At 39.0% G+C, this 26730-nt stretch overlaps 2 protein-coding genes across 2 annotated transcripts in view; one reads left to right on the plus strand and one right to left on the minus strand.

Moving 5' to 3' along the window:
• Positions 1–7631: 7631 nt before the first annotated feature.
• On the plus strand, positions 7632–15914 carry SNRPF (small nuclear ribonucleoprotein polypeptide F). The gene is made up of 4 exons (XM_068560785.1): positions 7632–7773; positions 9687–9812; positions 15112–15176; positions 15784–15914. Exons 1-4 carry the CDS (start codon positions 7771–7773, stop codon positions 15848–15850), a joined length of 261 nt encoding a protein of 86 aa, XP_068416886.1. The 5' UTR covers positions 7632–7770; the 3' UTR covers positions 15851–15914.
• Positions 15915–16686: 772 nt separating this feature from the next.
• The window catches only part of CCDC38 (coiled-coil domain containing 38), a 43970-nt gene continuing 33926 nt past the window's right edge, over positions 16687–26730 (minus strand). The window contains exons 11-14 of the mRNA XM_068561421.1: positions 26453–26588; positions 21400–21605; positions 19193–19286; positions 16687–17101 (exon numbers count right to left, since the gene is read on the minus strand). Of these exons, the coding sequence (XP_068417522.1) occupies positions 16988–17101; positions 19193–19286; positions 21400–21605; positions 26453–26588 (550 nt within the window). The 3' untranslated portion in view covers positions 16687–16987. The remainder of the gene's footprint in view (positions 17102–19192; positions 19287–21399; positions 21606–26452; positions 26589–26730) is intronic.

Here is a 26730-nt window from a genome sequence, read left to right on the forward strand (position 1 = left end):
CAGCCAAGATGAAGAAAGTTGCAATGCATATAACCTATAAGGTATTTTTATCCAGAATTATAAAAGAATCTTATACGTCAATGAGAAAAAGTCAAAGAACCAATGTAAAATTGGACAAGGGATTTAAACAGTCAAATAACTAAAGAGAAAACTCAGACCAGTAAACATACAAAAAGATGCTCAGTTTTCTAGTAGTCAGGGAAATCCAAATTAATACGAGATGCCTGTTCACACTAAGCAGGTTGGCAAAATTACAAGAGTTTGTAATGCTGTGAAGCAACAAGAACTCTCAAACAGTGCTGGTAGGAGCGTAAATTGGTACAACCCTGTGATCATTAATTTGATGTGTCATCTTGGCTAGGTTATGGTGTCTGGTTGCTTGGTCAGACAGCAGTCCAGATGTTGCTAGGAAGGTATAGTTTTAGATGTGATTAACCTTTAAATCAGTAGAGCTTGAGTAAAGCAGATTGCCCTCCATGATGTGGGTGGGCTTCACCCAATCAGTTGAAGGACTTAAGAGCAAAGACTGAGGTTTCTTGAAAAAAGCAATTCTGCCCCAAGACTGCCCTGCCTACATTTTCAGTTGCTGAGCTTCCCTGCAGATTTCAGGCTCAAGCCTGTAACATCAACTCTTACCTGAACTCTAGCCTGCTGCCCTGCCCCACAAATTTTGGACTTGTCTGCCCTTACAATCTTGTGAGCCAATTCAATAAAATCTGTCTGTCTCTGTCTGTCTCTGTCTGTCTCTCTCTACATATTATACGTATATGATATAATCTGTGTGTGTGTGTCTGTGTTTTTGTGTGTCTGTGTCTGTGCATATATACACAGAACCTCTTGATCCTGTTTCTCTGAAGAACCCTAAATAATACAAATTCACTTTGAAGAACAGTTTGGCAATGTCTGGAAAAGCTGAAGTTGAACAAATTCTAGAAAAGCTAAAGATGGGCATGGTCAATTTCAGATCTAGGAACGCAGCCTGCAGTCCCTCTCAAAGGGGCAGTACTGGCATTGTGGTCGGGAGCTGTAAAATGAGATGAAGGGATGGAACTTCTCTATGTTAAAGAGTGTGGGGTGGCATGGGAGACAAATACGGCAAAATGTTAGAATGTGCTAAATCAGAGATGGAGTGTGTTTCACTTTGCCACATTATTTTCTGCACTTTTTCTGTATGTTTGAAATAGTCTGAAACTTTAATAAAAACAATTTTAAAGCAACTTCTGTTAAGCATGATGGCAATGGAAGTGGCCTGACTGGTAGGCCAAATGCACTTAATCAAGCTCAAAGTAGAAAAGACAGTCTCAGCAGAGAGCAGGGATGGATGAGGAGAGGGTTTAAGGAGAAAGCAAATAACAGTCGAGGACCCCAAAACTTTCAGAAGTCCCTTCGTGCACAGAACTTCCTTTGGTTTCAAAGATGGTTCATTCATCGTTAACTGGCAAAGGAGAGAATACACATTTGGCAGATTAAATGAGATCTACAGACATCATTGGTCATCTTGACTTTCATTACTTAGTTAAGGCAGTGTTTGCCCAGTTTCTCTGCTGTAAAGGTACTATTTTCTCTTTTCTTAGAAGTTTTTGAGGATCATCTTGGAAAATATGATAAAATAAATGGTTAACTTGCTGTAATATCAGTAGAACCCTTTGATGATTATTTCAAGTGAGATTTATGAGAAGCTGGGAGAAGACAGCACACAGCAAGGAAAAACTATATAAGGATTTGAGTAGGACCGAGGTAGGAAAAAATAAAAGATGTTGCTTAGTCCCTTGTAGTTCACTATTTTTCTACTCTGCCTTCCTTTCCTTGCCTTGAAAGTGTTTTTTCTTCTTCCTTTTGTTAACTGGGTCCAGTTAGTTCCACATGGGCAGGAACCAAGCCTCTATTTGTTATTCTTTGTATTCCCAGAGCCTGTAATAGAGTCAGTGATAAATAGATGCTTACTGAAGAAAAGGAATGAAAGGGGAGAGAAGAAAAGGGAAGAGAAAAGATGGGGAAAAAAGAGGAAATAACTGACCATAACAGATTATCAATGTATTCTTTAATATTTATTTTATGTTCCATACATAATTAATTTACTATAGGTGGAAGCAAAAAAAAAAAAAGAAAAAAAAAAAAACAAGCCACATACCTGGTCACCATTGGCAAGGTTTTCCTTCTCTGAAAGCATCAACCTAAATTAAGACTAGAAAGAGCAGCAATACCTAATGCTTAACAAATGTAGCCTCTTCAGCGGAGCTCCCTATTTGGAAGAAGAGAAACAAGCATTAAGACTGCAGTTTCAAGGCTTTATTGCTTTCCTCACCTATAATTCTATACTGTAGTATGCCTGTGGGATCATCTAGATCAGAGCTGAGTCTGGTCATCATTTTCTTCCATGTGTTCATTCATTCACTCAATATTGGCAAAGTGAAACACTGCCTTGGGTGTTATCCAATTGAGTGAAGGGCTAGGGCCAAACAGTGCAGGCAGGAATCTGCAGGCAGATGGGTCAGTGGCCTGTTTAGCAACCCATGGACAGACATGTGTGGGCTTGGCATGGCTAGATACTTCAAGGGTTGTGCTCCAGAAAAGCAAACTTGCCTGCCCCCTCCTTGTGAGAAAAGCCTTGCATGTAGAGGAAAACTGGTCTTTGAGCTTGGTTGCCAGCTGCTCAGGGTTGTTCCATACCAGTGCTGGGAACACTAGTTGCCCAGCTGTGCTAACACTTGCAACCCTTGCAGAGAGAGGGCAAGGAGCCACCAAGCCCAGCAAGCTTATTACCAAGCAACCCAGAGACAGCCACAGGGATGGTCCAGCAGGCACTTGTTTGTCTCACCACACTCAGTCAACATTTATCAGTAACCAAATACTGAATTTTTGTTTACCTTGCACTTAAGGAACTTATAGTAGATGTCAAATACATGTACACAAATACCACAATACAGAATGATCTATAATATGTACTATATGAGTACTCCAATTATTACGAATAGAGGAGTTTTTATGCCTTCTCATATTTTTGGTCTCAGGTTAAATATCACCTCCTCAGAAAAGCCTTCTCTGACTTCCAGAAGGAAGTCAATTCATTAAACACACACTTGCTGAATTACTGATTGCTTTTGAACTTTTCATTACATGCAAGATTCACTGCAGTCATTTTGCCACAGCTGTTTTCCTCCAAGGATTTATGGGTTCAGCTCAGTTGATTATCAATTTTGCATGTATTTCATCTGAGGATGCCTAGCACTCTTTGAGGGTAAACTTTCCATCGGAAAGGTTTTGCTGTCTTCTCTATTTTTGTAAACTGGAGCTTTGCCTCTACCCTTGCCACACACTGACAGTGAAACCATTGCAGTGAACATTCTGAACAACCTGTTTTAGATATTTGGCAATTTTTGGTATATTTGTCATTTGGCAGACTGGTCTTTAGACAAATTTAGGCAAAATAGAACTTCCTTATCTGAGTTGGTTTCACTTTCCACCATACCATCTCTCTATCTCCTCGCCCAGTTCATTTCCTTTCAGCACATAATAGTGGTAATTATTTCTTTGCTTTCTGGTTGTGTTTCTCCCACAGACTGTTCCTTCCTTTTGGAACAGTTGCATCCACAGCCCCTAGAATGATGATCAGCACATTGTGACACAATATATATTTGCTGAATAAATGAATGAAAGTTTCAAGAAGGAAAGGATCTCTTTTAATTATTAACTAATTTAGTCATCCCAAACCTTAGGAGGTAGAGACTACTGTTGGCCCCACTATACAAATGAAGAACTCAAAGTCAGAAGGCCCATGAAAGTACTTGAACTCAAGCAGTGCCTATTCCAGGGTCCACACACTTTACGCTAAACTACCTCTAGTAACACAGAGGCACCCATGTTACAGAAAGACTTGTACAGAGATACATGGACATAAAGGAAAGAAATATACATACATAAATAGAATATTCCTAGATTGATATTTTATATAGTAACAAATCAAGAAACAACTTAAATCCCAACAATTAGGGTATAATATCTAAATATATGATAAATATTATGCAGCCATTAAAAATATTGATACTGAAACATTCCTAAGAAAGAGAAATTATTTTTACTATAATGTTAAGTAAAATAGGATAAAAATTTATATATTATTCCAACTATGTCAAAATACATACACTTATACATAGAGAAAAGAGATGATAACAAAATTTAACAGTAGTTATTTCAGCATTGGAATTATAGTTGATAAATACCCCAGGACAAAGAAAGGTGATAATGAAGCTGGATAACAATATTGATATACAGCCTAAAATAGAATGAGTGTAAACAGATGGCATATAAGAGGTTAGGTAAAATTGTAAAAAGTAACCTAATTGTTAGAGTAGAATTTCTGAGTGTGGGAGAGACCACTCTGTGTTCACATTGCCTTTTCCTCCTGTGCACCGACAAAGAACATTTCCCAGCCTCCATTGGACTTAGGTGAGGTCATGTGACTGTGTTCTAGCCAACAGAATGTGGAAAATGATGTGCATTGCATTAGGGAACGAAATGTAACAGCAACAAATGAGTTAATGAACAAAATCTTTTTTTCTGTAAAATAGAGGGTAGCTGGTGTTACAACAGGATAGATGGTGTAGAGCCACGTGACAGAATAACTAACGGCCTGGGGAAGTTTAAGAGAAGTCTTCAGACCTAAAGTGCCCATTTGAATTGGATCATAGAGATAAGAATGTTCCAGGCAAAGCAAACAGGTGAAAGGATTTCTAGATGGAGAGAGTATCATGTGTAAGTACATGGAGTTGTTAAAAAAAAACATGGCCTGTGATTCAAAGGCCAGCTTTGTGGTTTGTGGGACAGAACGGAAAGACATAAAGCTGGAAAGAAACTTTGGCAAGGAACTTGTTTTAGGCCGCTGGTAAATGGGAACCAAAAAAGGTAGCAGAGTAGTATGTCCAGATTTTCATTTTATTTTGGAGGAGGGGAAGTTAGAGATACTTCTAGCAACAAGGTGGGTAACAGATGAAAAGTAGAATAACAAGCTTATTTTTAAAAATTTGATTCACTGGGAACATTTGAGGGATGAGGGGGATGGAGACTGTACAGCACAGGAGACTGTGGGAGAAGTACTATGTGGTTTTGTTCTGTGTTGTGTTTTGAGAACAGTGAAGTCCCCTTTTGAACAGATTAACTTCCAAGTGCCTGTATGATTAGAAATTTTACTCAAAACTCACCACTGCCACCTTGTGGAAGTACGGCAAAGAACCGAACTGTGTTTAAAGTCAGTATTTAACGCTGGTCAGCTAGCTGGGGGGTTCCCAGCCTTTTTACCCCCAAAGCGGTTTATTATCTACCCTCCCCCCAAACTGAATCTATGATTTATGAAACTAAAAAACATCATTTATTGACAATTTGCTTTCCCATTTTTATAAATCAGATACGTATATAAATGCCAATCAGAGCTTCTGATCCATGATTATCAACTAGTATTTGTATTTTGAGTTGATTTCATTCTAAACAAAAGCAGAGAAGCATCAGGTTTTCATCATTCTTATACACTCCCTGTTAAATAAATGTACGATTTGTTAGTTGTTTTGTTTATTTGTTTATTTTTTTAAACTTTTAAAAAAGTTTATTTATTTTTATTCATTTTGGGGTGTGTTGGGTCTTCGTTTCTGTGCGAGGGCTTTCTCTAGTTGCGGCGAGCGGGGGGCCACTCTTCAACGCGGTGCGCGGGCCTCTCACTGTCGCAGCCTCTCTTGTTGCGGAGCACAGGCTCCAGAAGCGCAGGCTCAGTAGTAGTGGCTCACGGGCCTAGTTGCTCCGTGGCATGTGGGATCTTCCCAGACCAGGGCACGAACCCGTGTCCCCTGCATTGGCAGGCAGATTCTCAACCACTGTGCCACCAGGGAAGCCCTGTTTATTTTTTAATAATACAAATAGTTTGCAAAGCCTCAATACTACCTGTAAAGTGATCCAAGTCTGTGGCCTGTGTTTACAAATCATTGATCTAACCCAGTGGTTTTCAACAGGGGACGACTGTGCCTTCCAGAAGACACTGAGCAATGTCTGGAGACATTTTGGTTGTCACAACTTGGAGGGAGGGCATTGCAACTGGCATCTACTTGGTAGAGGCTGGGGATACTGCTGCAATACATCCGTTCGACAATACAAAGGGCAGTCCCCACAACAAGAATTGTCTGGCCCCAAATGTCACTAGTACTGAGGTTGAAAACCCCGATCGAGTCCAATCCCTTCATTGTTATCAGCGAAGAAACTGAGATCCAGAATGGTCACATGACTTTTCAAATTAGGCAATACATTCAAGGGTTCCAGAAATAGAACATATAAAAAGGCATACAGGGGCTTCCCTGGTAGCGCAGTGGTTGAGAATCTGCCTGCCACTGCAGGGCACACGGGTTCGAGCCCTGGTCTGGGAAGATCCCACATGCCGCGGAGCAGCTAGGCCCGTGAGTCACAATTACTGAGCCTACGCGTCTGGAGCCTGTGCTCCGCAACAAGAGAGGCCACGATAGTGAGAGGCCCGCGCACCGCGCTGAAGAGTGGCCCCCGCTTGCCGCAACTAGAGAAAGCCCTCGCACAGAAACGAAGACCCAACACAAGCCATAAATAAACAAACAAACAAACAAAAAAAGGCATACAGGACTTGAACAGACATTTCTCCAAAGATACACAAGTGGCCAACAAGCACATGAAGAGATGCTTCACATCATTAGTCATTAGGGAAATGCAAATCAAACCCACAATGAGACGGCTTATTATTATTAGGATTACTAGGATGACTATGATAATATTTTTTATTGGTAAGTAAGTGTTGGTGAGAATGTGGGGAAATTAGAAATCTCATACATTGCTAGCGGGAATGTAAAATGGTGCAGGCATTGTGGAAAGCAGTTTGGTAGCTCCTCAAAAAGTCAAGTACAGAATTACTGTATGACCCAACAATTCCGCTCTTACGTTAGAAGGATCAATCCGTGATAGCGTAAACATCCTCCACCTTCTGCACTATACGCGCAGTATAAAGACTGTAGCGGGCCTCTGCTCACAACGCAAAAGAAACAGATGGAGCGGGAGCCCACCACACCATGTTCTAGACTCCATCTAACCTCATCTGAAATATATTCTGTACCTGACTTTCTTCGGTGCGTTTCACGTCCCTTAGCCTATCTAGTCTTGCTTCTCCCACTTCCCCTGAAGTGGGTTGACATGAGCATTGAGCATTACAGAACAGAGAGAAGGGGACCGTGTCAGAGGAGACCCCCCAGCACAGATTCTGTGGGAAAGTGAGGAGGAAACCCGAGAGCCCCAAATTCGTTCTCCCAGGTGTACAAGGACAAAGGAAACCCCCACTAGCCAAGTTGGCGAGACATCACGTCCACTCTACAGGGTACACAGTGTACCCTCGACGTAGGTGAACAAACGAGAAACCCGAGCCGCCTCATGGCCTTTGCAGCCTCGCAGGTATCCTCTCGTTGGCGTGGAGCAGCCGCTTTCCCACAGGTCCGTGCACTGCCAGGGAGGCGCGCACCCTCTCATCGCCGCTGGTTGCCAGGAGACATGCCCAGCCACCTCCTCCAATCAGCACGCACCTCTTTGCGTCCAATCACAGAAGCCAGAAGAGCGGTAGTCGGAGGTGAAAGGTCACGCTGCTATTTGGCGGCCATTTCTCTGGAAGCTACGCGGCTGGGGCCCTGCTGAGGCTACTCCAGTCACGAGGGTCGGACGACAGCTGGGTCGGCGGCGAGTAGCCTGCAGCATTTGCCCACTACTGCAGCAGTAGTCGCGATGGTAAGGAGAAAGAGAGAGGCCAGTGTCCCGTGAGAGAGAGAGAGGGCGGGTGACCAGCGTTGCCGGGCCTGGTGGTTGGTTCTCGCGTTTCCCATTCATCCGCGTGAGGCGCGGCGCGCCGGGTTGCCAGCCCTTTTCTCCCTGCTCTGGGTGTCTGAGGCGCGCCCTCCTTCCGAAGCGCTCACCTCCGCAGGAGTGCCCCTGCCCCCTTCCCCGTCTTCTTCGTTTTGTATCCGAGCCTGAGGTGTCCTTGCTGCCTGGGGCCACAGGGCTGGGGTAAAAATGCAGCGGTTTTTCACGTCCCACTTATCACACTCCACAATCCGCTTTGGTCCCGTGATGTTGGGGGGCCCTGCAGCCCTTCGGAATACAGAGCCCAGACTTTGAGCATTCTCCTGTTCGTTTAGCAAAGCTTTACAGAGCGCCTGCCACCTGCCAGGGCCAGGCAACGTTCTAGGTGCTAGGAATATAAGATAAAAAAGTATTGGTGCGGACCCTGCTGTAGGTTAACTCAGACATTAATCAGACAACGATAAATACATAATTTCGAATAACGTTAACTGCTAAGAAGGGAGCAAACAGGGTGCTCTGAGGGGGGCGCCGTGGTACGTTAGAAGAGTGGTTACAGATGGCATCCCTTGGAGGAGGGATTGAACCTGAAACCTAAGCGATATGAAATGCAGCCCCGTGAAGAGCAGGAGGAAGCGTGTGTACCTCAAGCTTAGGGAACAGGAGCACAGGCTCTGAGGCCGGAAGGAACACCTGACTAGCTGGAGGAATTGAGAGAAAGCCACAGCCGCCTGCAAGGATAGTGGTCATGAGATAGGGTCGGGGAAGACCTCTTAGGCCGTTTTAGGAGGTCTGGGTTCCACTCCAAGTGCAGTTGGAAGCCATCGAAGCATTTTAAGCAGAGATATGGTATGATAAAAATAATACTTGTCGTGTGGCTAATAAGTTGGAGAAAGACAAGAGTGAAAACTGGAGACCCATTTGAGATCACTCTGAATGTGCTTATTCTAGAGGGGTTTAGTAGCCAAGTTTCTTGGTTGTTTCCTTTCTTTGGGCCGATGAGTGAGCAGATGAGGAAAAGAAGAAGCGTCTGGATTCACTGGGGGTACTACCGGTTTGCTGAATAAACAAACATTAAGTGACTGCCCATATGTAGGAGGCACTGCAAAGTCAAAGAAGACGCAGTCCTAGCTCCTGGAATTCAGTTGAAGATCGTGGAGCATGATTTGCCCCTGCCTCCTTCTGTAGCCTCATACAAAACTAATTTGTGTGTCCCTGAGATCCCTTGTTGATTCACTCTTCCCTCCTTTTACATAGGTACCCCCCCACCCCACCCCGCCAGATCAGCCCTTTTCCCTCTGGAAATACCTCTCATCCTTTAAAACAGAGGCATTACTTATTTCAGGCAACTCTTCCTTTTCTTTTAACCCTGGATTGTTTGATTGTTTGGTACCCTTGTACATAGCATATCTCCTCTTACTACGTTGCAAAATAATTGTCTATTTGCATGTGTTTTGGCCCTCCCCCCTCCCACTGTGGGCCTGAGGACAGGGACTGTTATCTGCTTTTTTTTTTTTTTTTTCTTTTTTCTGCCTTTACCTTTGTTTCTTTATGGCCTTGGAACAGTGAGTGATGTATATTAGGTGTTCAGTGTTTCTTAAGTGAACAGTGAATACTTTTATGAGTCTTGATGGATTGAAGGTGAAATTGGCTAACTGGGTATTTAAATTTCTCGGATGCTCTTCAACAAAAGTGAAAATTGTGTAATAATGTGAGAGGGAATCAAGAGTTTTGCTTCATTTGGAACTATAAAATATTGGTGATTTGATAGAGAAGAGAGTAGGTAATGGAAGCCAAACTAAGGAAAAATAATCAGTTGGGTTCTTTTTTTGTTCTTTGTGCAGAGTTTGCCCCTCAATCCCAAACCTTTCCTCAATGGATTAACAGGAAAGCCAGTAATGGTGAAGCTTAAGTGGGGAATGGAGTACAAAGGCTACCTGGTGTCTGTAGATGGCTATATGAACATGCAGGTAAGCTGAAGAGTTACAGAGATCATTAAATTGTATTTTTTTTTTCTTCATCTGACTCCTCAAAGGTTTAGTGTGACTTACAAAGATGTAATTAATTTAATTGACAAACACAGAGCAAAATTCAGGAATAAAGTCAAGGCCAAGGAGGGTGTTGTAACTGTGATAACTATGTATGAGACATATTAAACCAAAATTCAAGCACAGATTTGACTCCTAGTGGTTAAAAGTAAGAAGAGCTCAGACATTTGATTCACAATGCCATAAGACAAATACACTAGAGTTTGCAGAAAAAGCAAAACTTTTCCCAGCACTTAGCTCTGAGAGAAACTTTTCCAGTGAAATTCTTAAGTCTTTTGATGAATGCTAAATGTACAACATCAAAGTAATTTGATAAAAGCAATTCTTGAGGGAGAAGACAGACCGACCAAAAGAATTGATGAACTGGCTACTTGTCTGTTAAACTAGCTTCTATAAATGTTTCAGCCAGGTTTTGTTTTTTGTTTTTAATTGAGGTAAAATATATATAGCACAAAATTTACCACTTTAACCATTTTCAAGTGTGCAACTCAGTGGCATTAACTGCATTCACATGGTTGTGCATCCATCACCATTATCCATTTCAAGAACTTTTTCATCATCCCAAAGGGAAACTCTGTACCCATTAAACAGTAACTCCCCATTCCCTTTGCCTCTTGGTAAACACTGTTCTTTTTTTTTTTTTTAATTTTTATTTATTTATTTGTTTATTTATTTATGGCTGTGTTGGGTTTTCGTTTCTGTGCAAGGGCTTTCTCTAGTTGTGGCAAGCGGGGGCCACTCTTCATCGCAGTGCGCGGGCCTCTCACTATCGCGGCCTCTCGTTGCGGGGCACAGGCTCCAGAGGCGCAGGCTCAGCAGTTGTGGCTCACGGGCCCAGCCGCTCCGCGGCATGTGGGATCTTCCCAGACCAGGGCTCGAACCCGTGTCCCCTGCATTGGCAGGCGGATTCTCAACCACTGCGCCACCAGGGAAGCCACCAACACTGTTCTTTTTGTCTTTATCCTAGGAACCTCATATAAGTGGAATCCTACAATATTTGTCCTTGTGTGTCTGGCTTATTTCATTCAGCATGGTGTTTTCAGGGTTCATCCATGTTGTAGCATGTATCGGAATTTCATTCCTTTTTATGGTTGAAATATTCCATTGTGTGTAGCGGTCCCTCAGTATCCTTGGGGGATTGGTTCCAGGACCTGCCTGGTATACTGAAATCCACAGATGCTTGAGTCCATAGTTGGCCCTCCGTATCCGTGGTTCTGCATCAGCTCGTTCATGCGGTCTCAAACCTGTGTTTTTCAAGGGTCAACTCTACCTCATTTTAATCGTTCTGTTGGTGAATATTTGAATTGTTTCCACCTTTTGACTTGTGAATAATGCAGTGAACATAGGTGTACAAATATCAGTTAGAGTCTCTGCTTTCAGTTCTTTTGAGTCTGTATCCAGAAGTGGAATTGCTGGATCATACAGTAATTCTTTGTTTAATATTTTGAGGAGCTGCCAGACTGTTTTCCACAGCAGCTGCACCATTTTACGTTCCACCAACAATGTACAAGGGATCCAGTTTCTTAACATCCTCACCAACACTTGTTATTTTCTGTTTGTTTTTAATAGTCATCCTAATGAGTGTGAAGTGGTATCTCATTGTTTCGATTTGCATTTTCTTAATGATTAGTGATGTTAAGATCTTTTTATGTGCTTATTGGTCATTTACATATCTTTGGAGAAATGCCTGTTGATGTCCTTTGTCCATTTTTAAATTGGGATGTTTGGTTTTTTGTTGCTTAATTCAATAGTTTTCAGCCAGGTTTTTTTTTTTTTTAACTTTTGGGTTTATTTATTTATTTATTTATTTATTTATTTATTTATTTATGGCTGTGTTGGGTCTTCTTCGTTTCTGTGCTAGGGCTTTCTCTAGTTACGGCAAGTGGGGGCCACTCTTCATCGTGGTGCGCGGGCCTCTCATTATCGCGGCCTCTCTTGTTGCGGAGCACAGGCTCCAGAAGCGCAGGCTCAGAAATTGTGGCTCACGGGCCTAGTTGCTCTGCGGCATGTGGGATCCTCCCAGACCAGGGCTCGAACCCGTGTCCCCTGCATTGACAGGCAGACTTTCAACCACTGCGCCACCAGGGAAGCCCCTCAGCCAGGTTTTTGAAGAAAGAGTTTGAGGTTATATTTTCCTGAAGTGCAGGTATTTATGTGACTGATTAATGGCTGATGAATGAATTTTAAAGGGTACCTAGATAGATGGTCAAACCAATCGTGACTCCCAAGTATTCCAAACTGGTAGTGCTGTAGGCAGAGTACTAATAGGAGCACTTGTAGGCCCAAAGCTGAGATTTTCCTTAATTTAAGAGTTTACCACCTGAACAGACAATGCTCAGGTCCCCAAAGTTCTTATAGAGCATGGTTTTGGCCTGGAAAATTCCCTAAGTAGGAATCATTTACCAAGGCCATAGAGAAATTTGAAAACTATATCCATTGTGCTGAAAATGTTCCGGACTTAGTGGTGATAATTACATAACTTTATGAATATACTAAAAACCACTGACTTGTATACTTTAAAAGAGAATTTTATAAGAATTATATCTCATTAAAAGAAAGGAATAAAGAATACCCACCAAATATTTGGTTTTAGAAGTAATATAGCTTCCTAGTGAACCTACCAGAGTTATGAAATGTATCTCTGAGTAACTAACCACATTGGTGATGCTTTTGAGTTTATTCACTCAGTGAATATTTACTGAGAGCCCCTTATGTGCCTGGCACTGTGAATACACCAGTGAACAAAACAAAGTCCCTATCCTCAAGAAGTTTGTGTTTTAGTGATGGGAGATGGTAATATAATGTGATATGATATCAGTAATGATAGATGCTATGGAGAAAAAGAAAGCAGAAATGGAAGAGGGTGACAAGAGTGTACAATATTAGATGGGATAGCCAGGGAAAGCCTCTCTGAGGAAGTAAATTTAAAAAGAGACCAGAATTGAATGAGCAACTGAAGAGAGTGTTTGGGGAAGGAGCATCCCAATTTGAGGGAACAGCAAGTTGCAAAGGCTTTGCGGCAGAAACATGCTTTTTCTTTTCAAGGCAAAACAAGAAGGTGAGGGCAGAGTGAGTTACAGGAAGTATGATAGAAAGATTGGAATGGTAGTCATGGAAGACCTTTTAAGGGATTGTAAGAATTTTGGGTTTTATTTAAAATGTGATAATATACAAACAGCTCATACAACTCAATATCAAAAAAAAAAAAAACCAAACAACCCAATCAAAAAATGGGCAGAAAACCTAAATAGACATTTCTCCAAAGAAGATATACAGATGGCCAAGAGTCACATGAAAAGATGCTCAACATCACTAATTATTAGAAAAATGCAAATCAAAACTACAATGAGGTATCACCTCACACCGGTCAGAAGGGCCATCATTAAAAAGTCTACAAATAATAAATGCTGGAGAGGGTGTGGAGAAAAGGGACCCCTCCTACACTGTTGGTGGGAATGTAAATTGGTGCAGCCACTATGGAGAACAGTATGGGGGGGTTCCTTAAAAAACTAAAAAATAGAGTTACCATTATGACCCAGCAATCCCACTCCCGGGCATATATCTGGAGAAAGCACTAATTCAAAAAGATACATGCACCCCAGTGTTCATAGCAGCACTATTTATAATAGCCAAGACATGGAAGCAACCTAAATGTCCATCGACAGATGAGTGAATAAAGAAGATGTGGTACATATGTATCACACACACACAATGGAATATTACTCAGCCACAAAAAGAATGCAGTAATGCCATTTGCAGCAACATGGATGGACCTAAAGATGATCATACTAAGTGAAGTAAGTCAGACAGAAAAAGGCAAATATCATATGATATCACTTAAATTTGGAATCTAAAAAATGATACAAATGAACTTATTTATATAACAGAAACAGACTCAGAGACATAGAAAACAAACCTATGGTTACCAAAGGGGAAGGAGTGGGGAGAGATAAATTAGGAGCTTGGGATTAACAGATACACACTGCTGTGTATAAAATAGATAAACAAGGACCCACTGTATAAAACAGGGAACTATAACTATATTCAATATCTTATAATAACCTATAATGGAAAAGAATCTGAAAAATGTATGTGTAACTGAATTACTTTGCTGTGCACCTGAAACTAACACTTCATTGTAAATCAGCTATAGTTCAATTTTTTTAAAGTGTGGTAGAAGGCCTTTGGAGCATTACTATAGTTTAGAAACCAGCCAAATGTTGGTGAACATCTGCTGGAAATCACTTTTAAAAAAATTAGTTGATGTTAATACATTATTTCTGAGAGCTATTGCATACAAAACTAATTGTTGGCAACAATTTCAGACAAAACCATATCCCCTGAGTATAAGAGGTTATTTTTTGTTCTCTATAGGAGAAGGAATAATATCCAGTAGCATTATTAATTCATTAACATGTTTTAAATGCCTTACCTTATATCCTCTCTAAGACCTATTTTTCTTTCCCTTTGCCCACTTGCCTAGTTAATGAAGGAAACTTCGCTGTTTCCTTTCTATCTTGTTCATTTCTTTTGTGAGTCCCAGTAGCACTGATTGTAATTTTTTTAAATTATAAGTAAAGTTTATTATCTTTATGTAAAAGGAAAGCTAAACATTTTGATGTAAAATTAGAAATAATAGAGTTCTCTAAAGTAACTATAAAGGTCACTCTTATTTAAACCTCCTCTTAAGAACTTATTTTTTTCCTGTTTATTAGCACATAATTTTTAAAAATTCTTATTCAGTTCTTTAGTTTGGTTGTTGACTAATATAAGAGTATTTGGTATTTTAGCCATAGCTTTTGTACCCATTGGGTTCCTCAGTATGATATAATGCTATTACTCTGAGAAAAGTTAATGTCTGTTTCTTTAGACCTGAATTATTCACAGCTTATTCATAATTTGGAGACTGTCTTCCTTGACATGTTGTTTTAATGTTTAATAGAAAGAAATATTACATTATTGAGATATTTAAAAAATTGTGTTGAAACGAGCTTTATTATATATCAGTTCTCCATCCATCAATGTTAACTTTGCTGAATGTTTATATGAAACCAAAAAGTACTACAGTAGTAATAGAAAGCTAATCTTCTAATTATTGTAGGTAAATGTGAGTCATTGGTACCGAAAGGTCTCAGTTAATAAGTTCTCTCACCAATATTAGGTGTATAGTACTATTTTCCTCTCGTGTGATTATACTAATATATTTTCTTTTTATTTAAAGCTTGCAAACACAGAAGAATACATAGATGGAGCATTATCTGGACATCTGGGTGAAGTTTTAATAAGGTAACAAAACATCAGTGGTTTATATAAGGAGTTACTGGTGAGCAGTAAAAATACCTGTTTAAATAAACTACTAGCGCCCCAATCTCAGAATTACTTTTTTTTTTAATCACTATTAATTTAACATAACATTCTACAACTAGACTTCAAGATTCTTGAAATTGTTAAACTTGTCAAAGCAGATTTAAATATTTTGGAGCTGTTCATTCTTAAGGTTTTTCTAGTGTTGATATTAAACTTTCTAGCTCTTAACTGTACCTTTTTCAGTGGTTTTATTTGCAAGAGCTTGGTTTTGAATTTTAGGTGGGTCTGGCTGCTATTAGGATTCATATTATACTTATTTTCTAGAACTAGCTTCACATCTCCAAATTCTAGTCATTGTTCCCTTTGGAAGATCATAAAGATACCATTTTATAACAACCGCATGGTATAAAAATGAGTGTCACGTGCTCTTTAACAAACCAAAGGTAAATTTTTTTTAAAAAGAGAAAGAAATGATGTAATTTTAGCATTAATATTTTTGTAATGAAAAAATCTAATAAAAGTAGTAATTCAGATCTTATATGGTTTCTTGTTGGAACAACAAAATGGACTGTTTTTCTGTTTACAGGTGTAATAATGTCCTTTATATCAGGGGTGTTGAAGAAGAAGAAGAAGATGGGGAAATGAGAGAATAGCATCTTTCGGGGGGAATTTTTTTTATATATATTTGTAGACAATAAAGATTTGTTTGTTTTTCAACTTGACTGTGAGCTATTCATATTCAGATATTTACATGCAGAGCTCAAATGTTGAAACAGTTGAAAAATTATTCACAGAACTAATGCTTTAAAAGCCACCCAACTTTATTCAAGTTGGTTTTCATGTAAGCCCAATGCTGTAATTTTTTTTTCTATAAGGGAAATTTATTTATATGCTCTATAAATGTTTATGAAAGTCAATTTTAGCCCTTGTAATTGTGTATTCACTGAGACCTTTTAAAAGCAACTGTTTCTTTTAAAGTTATTTTTGAGCCACTTTTGACACGTATAAAGTTGAATATTTTCTTAGAGTTAATATAGACTGTATTATTTTACTTAGTAGTCAATAAGTTACATGTTAATTCTATATCAATGTGAGCTAAATGATATGCACATTACAGCTAAAATTGAAACATCACCTGAAAATTAAAATGGCTTTGAGTATAGAACACAACAGAAATTGTGAACTGACATTTAGGCTGAAGACATACGGTTTGTTCACTTAAGAGAATTAAGCTTTCTGAACAGAACCCCTTAATGTGGATTAAAAATCAGTCTCATGGTTGGTTATGTCTCATTATGTTCTCATGAGAACATAATCTAGTAGTTTTCATTTAAGTTTTAAACTCCTCAAATCAATATTTTCGAGTTGCACATTGTTAAAATGTATACTCCACAATGATAAAATTTACACTATGAACTTTCCTGTGGACTGGTTGAAAAAAAAAAGATTATTTAAAGTCTTAGGTTGTCAGAATGCCATTATTGCACTTAAATGGTCATTCACCATACAGTTACATCAGTAAGGTCACTTTGGATGTGTATCCCCACCTGGGACAACAGAAAGTATAAATGTTTAGCTATATAGAATAATGGTTAGGATATGGATAATAAAGGTCTTCGACAAAAGAAAATAACTCCCATTTCCAATCCTAAGGGCCTTTTAGAGTGAGGACCTGTCTTCCTGAAATTGGTTAGGCCTGTGTGTGGGGCAGAATATTGCCATTACTGAAAAGCAAAAATCTACAAAATATGCCTAAAGCATTCTGGTTATAAATGTCTTACTGCTCCTATTCAAGTGAAAAAATATTCTTCCTGCAGTGATTTTGCTCTTGTATCCTTGACTAAAAGTAGTTCACGTTTGTTACCAGATGGAGGTTTTGAGCGGTAGATAAGTCGTCTTCCCAGCTGAAACAAAAGAAAAAGTACTTAATATTTTCATATAACCATTTTCTATTGAAGTGTAACTAAAATACTAATATTAACTTGATTTTTCCTAAGAATAATATAGTTTAAAATAGTAAATAATAATCCCAATTACAAAGGGATTGATAACCTAATGGATGTCCAAATGCAGGCAAAGTTAAGTAACGAATGGAGCACCATGGTATGCAGAAGACAGGGCAGTTAGGCTTTATGGGGAAGTGGGAGGATTTAGATAAAGTCATCAGATAGCTTGTGTTTCAGATATGCTAAGCTCAGAGAAACTCCATGTTTGAGGCCAACACTTCATTTCTCAGTAACTGCCATAGCTAATTTCTACTCCATTGGTTGGAAGAGATCACTTTCCTCTGCTAAGCAACAGCTGACTGGCATTTAAAAATCCTGTAAAACAAAAACTTGAGGAAACCATGTACTATTTTCTTAGGCACTAGAAATCCTGTTGGCTCTTGGTCCCACCAGGAGAGGCTTAGGGATACCCCAGTTCATACCTATTTATTCTCTCTGGAGCATATACTCAAGTATATCATACTAATCTTTCTCTTTGAGTCTTTTCTCCCCCTTCTCCTTATTCATTTATTTATTTTTTGTTTTGCCTTTATATCTGAATTTGTATAAATTAAATGGATAAGAAAACTTCTGTTGGACATGAAATTTGATGGGATGTTTCCATTGTGCCTCAAAAGGGGCACCAACCCTGTGTGTGACTGTCCCCTGCATTGCAGAATGTTTGACATTCCTGACTCCAGGGAACTAAATAGCACTAGCAATCCTCCCCTCATTATAACAACAAAAACATCCTTAGAGGACTGGAATCCTTGAATTCCTTTCCTAATGTCATATTTTTTTCCCCCACTGGTGATGATCTCCTTTGATAACCTTTGTTATTAATTTCTGTCTGAGAAAATTGCCAGTGATGAAATGTCCTAAATGTCCTCTGAAAGAGTAAAATCTTCTTTCAGAGGTCTTCATACATTGTTGACTTATCAACATTCTTTCTCCAGTTTTCTTCCAGATTTAGTTTTCATTCTCATTTTTAGTTTGTTAATTCAGTAAGCATTTATTGAGTGTCCACTATGTGCCAGGCATTGGGGATACAAAGGTCATAAAACTCATTCGTGGTCTAAAAGGAAAGATGAATATATTAAAAAATAATCACTTTAATTTGGTGAGTTTAGTAAATAATAGTGTATACATGTAGCAGGGTGATGAATGGTTAATTCTCTCTTAGAAGAAGAGAAGTTAGGTCTTCATAGGCAGAGTTGAACTAGATAAGTACAGACCCTTTTAAAGATGAAATGCTTATTTAAATAAAATTAATCATCACTTTTTGATATAGTACATATTAACAGTTACCATACTTCAGAACTTTAAGTACTTACCTCAAAGGCTGTTGTGAGGCGCACAAGCATTCACTATAGGTTAGCTGTGACTGTGGTGAGAATCAATGTCCATATTAGCTTTGCAGATAACTATGAGATTGCCCTCCTGGAATATACTTCAGACTCTAGCTCAGAGGAGGGAGAGTGGCATATAGAAACAAAAGGCCCTTCACACCCAGGGGGAGTCATAGACCATGTGCACTCTGTGACTGCCCAATTCTAAACTTATTGAACAGGTAATCTTGAAATATGAAGAACCTTGGCTTCTGGTCAGATTCTGCTGCTAAATCTGAAGTGACTCTGGGTAAATTATTTTAACTTCAACTATAAGTCTCATTATTTTTACAATGTGAGGATTAAAAGACCCTTCCAGTAATATGTAATTCACTTACTATTACTTTTTTAGTTCTCTAGTTTCATGGCACCTGGAGCTAAAGAAAAAGAGGAGAGGGGAGAGGTTTCTTTTACCAAAAAGTTAGTCTAATGGAGAACTGTAGAACCAGTAATTTGAATCATTCTAAAAGTAGCAAGGAACCAGAGAGAGATCAATTTAAGCTGTTAGCAATCTTACTGAAGTTTAACCTGGATAAATTAGATGAGTTAGGTATTTTGTTTTTGCACCACAGAAGCCCTCACCCATTGATGTAGTGGAACCTATTAATAACAAAACACAAACCTTTTTCTTTGGTTGTGCTACTGCCCTTTCCAGAGCAGCTTTTAGCCTTTCCTCCTGGTGTTTTTGTTTTTCTTTCACTTTCTCTTCACGCAACCTGTCAAGAGGGGAAGACATTGTTCTAACTATAAATCACAGAAGTAAAAAAGACCTACATCATTACTATTTGGTAAAGAATTATCTAAATATTATAAAGTTTCCTTTAAGGTTAAATGAAAATAATACTTCATCTTCACCCAAATCTATGGGTTTTGAATATTCAGGTGAAATTTCAACAACAAATCCTGTTTGTGTTGAAATGGGAAGAAAATGCATGTCACCATTTTGGAAGAAGTAAAATCTACCGAAATCTTGGTCTAAAACAAGCACCTCAGCAAAGCTTTCTCATCACTCCATTTACAGTTCAGTACTTCGCAGTTAATCCGTATGACGGCCACTTGAATTAATTTCCAGCTATTTCCCCCCTTTTTAAACCTTTTTGTTGAAGTATAATGTGCAGAAAAGTACACAGATCACAAGTGTATATAGTTCAATGGATAACCACAAAAACATACTTTCCAGTAAATCTTTTTGAATGTTATCCTCAAATTAAGGCCAAGAAATACTATTTGTCTTTGTTCTCTTTAGGGTTGTTATGAGGATAAAATTAAATGAGCTGACTTATGCAAACTGTCTAGTCCAATGCCTGGTGCAGAATAACCACTGGACAAGTGATAGCTTTTTTATGGATGTATATCATTATCAATGTAAAATTCACTGAACATTTTTTATGCAAAATTAGGTGTTATGTTAGGTGCCTCCAAACCATGGGAAAAATCCAGTAAAATTCTCCTTTTGATAAGAATGATAAGTAATTAGAATTAGATTCATGTATCACTACTGGAAATAGTAGAAATTACAAGATGCAAATGCTCTTAGTGTAATTAGTCAAAGGTCATCTTCTGGAGGGAGTGATCTTTCATTTATGATTTCTTAAAACATTTGCTTCATATTCAATAAAATCCCATCAGGATCACCTTAATATATTCTGGACTTTGTTTTTATATGGAGGAAACAATATCCCCCCCACCCCAGTAATATAAGCAGTAACAAAGTATCTAATATTAATGGCTACTCTTTGAGTACTTACTATATGCCAAGCATGCTTTAGGGCTTTTACATAGATTATTTAATTTAATCCTCACAACAACCCTGTGAGATAAGTTCCATTATTACTGCCATTTTACAGATAAGCAAACTGAAACTTAAGAGAGGTTGTGTGGCCTGCCTAAGGTCACAAAAGTTGTAAATGGCGGAACCTGGATTGAACCCAGGCAGGTCAGCTCTAATTCCCATGCTCATAACCATAGTTCTAGTATGCCTGGCAACATGTTTTTTTGCTATAACATGAACATTATTCCACCTATAAGCATTCTCTATATGCTACATTATACTAAGGATCATATTATATTTATAATAATCATTGCCTCAAAGGTAGTATGTACATAAAATCCTTATTTAACTTGGTATGGAAATTTGTAAATCAGTGGATTCTCCGGGAAAGGCCCCAAGCTAGGCAAAGATGTGGGGACATGGGGGCTGGGCAGGGGTGGAGGTGAGGGTGGTGGTATGTGTTCCAGGGATGATAATCTTCATGAGATTATCTTGAGGAATAAATGAGTTAATGAGTAAATGTGATGTATGTAAGTGTTGGCAGTTAGGAACTGAGGAAAACCCTCATTACATGGCTCTAACTTTCAAACAATTCCTTCATAGATTGAGTCTCCCTGTAGTTTTCCAATGAAAGGCTCCTAATTCTAGTCTTGGGCCCTTCACCACAAGTATAGTTCTCCTTCTACATGATAGCCCTTTGAAAATTTTCATGTAAGTAGTGAATATTCACTCTGAAAATTCACTTTTTCAGGCTAGAAGGACCCCTTGCCCATCCAAAACTATGTCATTTGCCCCTGATGAGCTCTTTCCTTCACAGTGCTCGTTTTACCATTGATAACAAGATATTTATTTCGTAAGAATATGGATGTTATGTGTCTCCACACTAAATAATAGCTCCATGAGGAGGGCAGGGCTGAGTTTGATTCCACTGTATCTCTATATGGCGTATAATAGAGACTTGCCATATAACAGACTTCCTTAATGTGTGTGGAATCCAAGCAAAAACAGCTTCTCATTAAGTCTTTCACTACATTTATATCATGAGACAGTGACTGTACTTTTGCCGTCGTTCTTTCTGTTTCATCCTCTCAATTGCCTCCACATTTTCTTTGGGAATGGATTCAATGAGATCACTCAGTTCCACCAGGCGAGACTCTACTTTTACCAGCTTTTGAACTGGGTTGAGGCTGCCAACCTCAGCATCTCCAATGCAGACTTTGTATACTTGATTAATTTTTTTACTAAGAGAGTCTATCAGTTTTTCCTGAGGTTGAGAAGAAAAGGAGAGCAGAAAACATAAAATTTCATTACTATTTTCTTGTTCATTCAATAAACATAAAATTCCCTTTTACTATATTATAATGAAAAAGGCTTTTATGTTCTAAATATTTCCTTTTTTAAAAGAAAAACTTTAATACAACATAGAACAGTGAGAAAATGCAGCATTGAATTTATATTATAATTTATAGTCAGATCATTACTATAGTAACACCTTGGATTATTTTCTTTAAAAATATTTCAGTCTAGGTATAAGAAGTAACTTAATAGGACAGATTGTCTTTTTGCTTGAATGTTTTTGTGTATCATTCCCATTCAAGTAGACACTACATAAATATTTTAAATCCTTTTTTTCCCCACTCTAATGCATTTCCTAGCAGCACAGTGTGTGAGCTCCCTTTTTTGCACTTACTATTCTATTTGGTAAAACTATAATCCTGTATGATAGTTATTTGCGTACACACCTTACCTCCCCTCCTAGACTGTAAGCACCTGGAAGGCAGGAGCTATTTCTTATTTTTACACTTATATCTAAAGCAGCACCTTGCACATAACTGTGCACTTAATAAATGTTTGCTGAATAAATGAATGCATTCTCTAAGAGCAAAAAAAAAGTTACAAGCAAACAGATTCCTAAGCTGGCCTATAAAACCTTTTGAGGAGTTTTCATTCTCTCCATTGGGAAGCCATTCTAGTACTCTAGTCTAAGCAGAAGCTTAGGCCAAACCTTGCTGATCCCTGTACCTGGCCACTGTGCCGTTTTAACTGTTGGTAGAGATGCTCGAGCTTGTAGGTAACATGTTTCGGGACCGTAAGGAAACTTTCTTTCTGTGTCTCCACTGTGTACCCGGCATTCGCAGATAAAAGGATCTCAATAAACTTCTGGGCAAAGTAAATCGTTCTCCAGGTAGCATCCTGCCCCCATTCCTGCTTCTGCTCAGGAAGATGAGAATCACCATAAAGCCAAGGACAAATAATACTCAAGACAGATGTAGCTCCAGGAGCCATGCGAGACCCCTCCTGAAACCACAGACTCATTACAGAGCCACCAACACTTAATTACAAGTCAAGATCTGTTACCAATAGTTTACTTCAAACAGCTTGTCTGTCCCACCTCCTAGTTTAACAAGCTTTCTGATGGTCCTGTTTGCCATAAAGTCCCCCATTTTTCTTCTAAAGTAACACTTACTGTATTCCCTATTTATATTTAAAACATGCTTCTTCTAGGAAATTTGGAGAAATACAAAATAATGAAAAGTCAAAAAAAGCAAAAGTCCTATTTGCCATAAAGCTTCTTTTTTCTCTCCCTTTCTAAATAACATTTATTGTATTCCCTATTTATATTAACACATTCCTTTCAGAAACCATCAAGGGGCTAAAATATTGTACTTGGATATGAAAAAAATTACTGCAATGTGGGTCATTAAAAATATTCTGAGAAAACATCTTTAATATGAGAAGGATTAGTAGTTGATGGAAGTTTTGTGGGGAAACCTCTTGAACACTTAGAAAGAGCTTTAGAGATGGATGGGCAGCGATCTTTCAGCATGTCTTGTTTTCTTTTTAAGCTCTGCCTGTCAAACAGGAGAGGAAAAGACAAGGAGAGATATTTTATTAAGATAAGTTAAGAACAGTGTAAGAAGTAGGATTGGGGAATGAGGTTAAAGAAAATACTCATGTATGAAAAAGAGATTGAGGGCCTGGCCCAACAGAGCAGAAGGACAAGGAAAAAGGGAGCTCAAGGCACAGGCCTACAGATGACAGAGAAGTAAAGTATCAGTCCCATCCGTGGAGCTGCCACCAGGTGGCGGGCCCAGCCCAGAGCACCTCGGAGGAGGGGCAGCCAAGAGAGGCTGCAAGAAGTGGGAGGAGCTGCTGCCTCCTGCTGTGTAGCGGGACAGGATCGTGACAGGACCGTGAAAAGCTCTGAATACTGGATATGAACTCTGGATGCCTTCAGCAGTGAGTGGGAAGTGATCTGACCAGAGCAATGTTTAGGAGAAATAGTTGTATCAGAACTGGATAGGCGAGGGGGTAGATGTCTAGATGACCTTTAAAGTCCTTTCCAACTCAAGGATTCTGTAGTTCTAATCCATGTCATGTTCTGCTGAGTGCTGACTGTAAACAACTTTCGCAATTGAACTTGATTAGCTCCCTGTGCCAAAGAACAATAAAATGAGAGATGAGGACGTTCTGCAAATTGAACAACGGAATAGCTTACACTCCATTTCATGTTCGATAAACAGACAACTGCACAAAACAACATGTATGAATCTCACAAACAAAATGTTGAGAGAAAGAAACCAGACAAGCCAGACATACTACATGATTCCATTTATATAAAGTTCAAAAACATGAAAGCTAATCGATGGTGAGAGAAGTCAAGATGGTAGAGACTGGAACGGGGTGTATGGTAGAGACTGGAACGGGGCATGCGGGAGGCTTCTGGGGGTGGTAATGGTGTGTTCACCTTGAGGAAACTCCTTGAGAGAGAAACTTAGGATCCGTGTACTTTTCAATATTACATTATAGTTGAGTTTAAAATTTTATTTTAAAAGTAAAATATTGAATCAAGGAAAAATGTTTTTAGGGGATTAAGTACGGTTAAGAGTGTGGAAATTTTGAGAGAATAAAATACTCATAGCTCCAAAATACCTATGATAATTTATGAATGTCAAAATTAGACACAGCTATGCTTATTCACTCATAAAGGATTATGTTTTGCACATTTCAACATAGGAAAAGAATGGGAGTGGGGAAGCTGGAAAATCCTTAGAAAAGAATACTTTCCCCTGCCAATTGTCCTGCTCTGCCTCTGCTTCTCTGCCCCAACATTTCACATTTTTGGGAGACACTGTGAATTATTAGCTCCATTTTCCTGAAGTATATAATACACGGATGCCAAAATTACACTTGTGACCCAAATGTCATAGTCTTTAAAAAAGTAATTTGCAGAGCAATTCTATCGTCTCAATTTAGGGCTCTGGTTGCTTCAAAGTTTGAGTATTGAGATGCCACTTTTTTTCGTAGCCACCCTAAATTTGGATGAAAGGGGCTTGGTGGAGGGCATGGGGAGATACCACTGATATTCACCTGACGTTTTTCATGTTAATCAGTTTCAGAATTATTTAAAACAGAATTGAAGGGTGGAAACAACCCAAGTGTCTGTCAACAGATGAATGGATAGACAAACTGTGGTATAAAAATACAGCGGAATATTATTTGGCTGTAAAAAGGAATGAAATTCTGACGCATGCTACAACATGGATGAACCTTGAAAACATGCTAAGTGAAATAAGCCATACACAGAAGTCCAGATACTGTATGCTTCCATATATATGAGGCAACTTTATAGAGACAGAAAGTAGAACAGAGGTTACCAGAAGCTGGAAGGTGGGGGAATGGGGAATTATTGTTTAATGGGTATAGAGTTTCTGTTTGGGATGATGAAAAATTCTGTAAATAGATAATGGTGCTGCTATGCAATATTGCAAATATACTTAATGCCACTGAATTGTACGCTTAAAATGGTTAAATTGTAAATTTTATGTTATGTATATTTTACCACAATTTAAAAAAAGGTTTAGAAAAAAACCCAGCATTGAAGAACTGAGAGGTGGCTGTCATCACACTTCCTGCTCTGGCAGCGCACAGCCCCATCCCCTCCTACCTCCGGGTGTTATGCCACCCTAGGAAATGTGGGCTGTGAAGGAGCCATACACAGGTTTGTCTTTTATAACCCTGCCCACCTATGGGTAGGGGAGCACAGTCATCTTCTGATAGAGTCCCCTTAAATCTACCTCTGTTTGAAAATCAAGTTCATAACTATAATTGTGATATTAGTCTCATATGAGTTTTGAATTTTATTCATTTGAGATTTTTACAAGAAAACCAATGTTAGCTGGAGTTTGTTATGGGTCTTAAAACTAACCTAAGCATTCATCATTCAACAAACATTTATTGAGCACTTACTTTATGAGGACACTAAGCTGACTAGATAGGGTAAGACAATCCCTACCCTGGGGTTTGCATGGAGCTGGGAGAAACCAGCATGCAAACAGATAAGCACACATGGATCTATGCAGACCCAAAAGAGGCCACAATCTATTACAAGCTCACTGTTGGGAAGATAATTCCATTCAGTGCTGATTCAGTGCTTCCTCTGTTAATTATTTGCCCCTCAAATTAATACCAAAATGATCACAGGTAGTGAACTACTTCATATGTTTGGTAATATGTATACTGACTAAAAGAAATGTATTTATAGGTGGGGAAATCTCAGCATCATACTTTGTAACTTTTTTTAAAAAATTTATTTATTCATTTATTTTTGGCTGTGTTGTGTCTTCGTTTCTGTGCGAGGGCTTTCTCTAGTTGTGGCAAGCAGGGGCCACTCTTCATCGCGGTGCGCGGGCCTCTCACTATCATGGCCTCTCTTGTTGTGGAGCACAAGCTCCAGATGCGCAGGCTCAGCAGTTGTGGCTCACGGGCCCAGCTGCTCCACGGCATGTGGGATCCTCCCAGACCAGGGCTCGAACCCATGTCCCCTGCATTAGCAGGCAGACTCTCAACTACTGCGCCACCAGGGAAGCCCCATACTTTGTTACATTTTAAGAGAACTCCAATGCCAATTTGAATGCTTTCTATCTACTGTGTAAATTAGCTATTACATATTGACAAGGTAATTAGTTTCAAGCTGCTTTCCTGGCTCTATCATCAACCTGGGACTTGTGGTTTGCTTTAATTCCCCTATTCCAATGCTTAATACACAGGGAATGCAGATTATTATTATCATGAGCCAAAATAAAATTACTACAGGCAAAGAATGATTACCTGAGCATCTGAATTAAATTCTCCAAAACTAAATAGCCTGGACCTTAATTCCAGTTCTGCTGCTTTTTCCTCTTCTCTTACACAGTTAGCCTTAAGCATTTCCTTGTGTTCCAAAAGAAACTCTATGTTTGTATTTCTATTGCAAAAGAAGAAAGAGACCCTTGTCTGTAATTTGTGGTTTAGTGAAATAAGGCATCAGTCAGGAGCTTCAGCACTCCCTCCAGATCATGTGTCAACATCCTATGTCTAGCAAGCCAAATACAAGGTTATATTTTAAG

Source organism: Eschrichtius robustus, chromosome 13 (assembly GCF_028021215.1).
Source record: "Eschrichtius robustus isolate mEscRob2 chromosome 13, mEscRob2.pri, whole genome shotgun sequence".
NCBI classification, from domain to species: Eukaryota; Metazoa; Chordata; class Mammalia; order Artiodactyla; family Eschrichtiidae; genus Eschrichtius; species Eschrichtius robustus.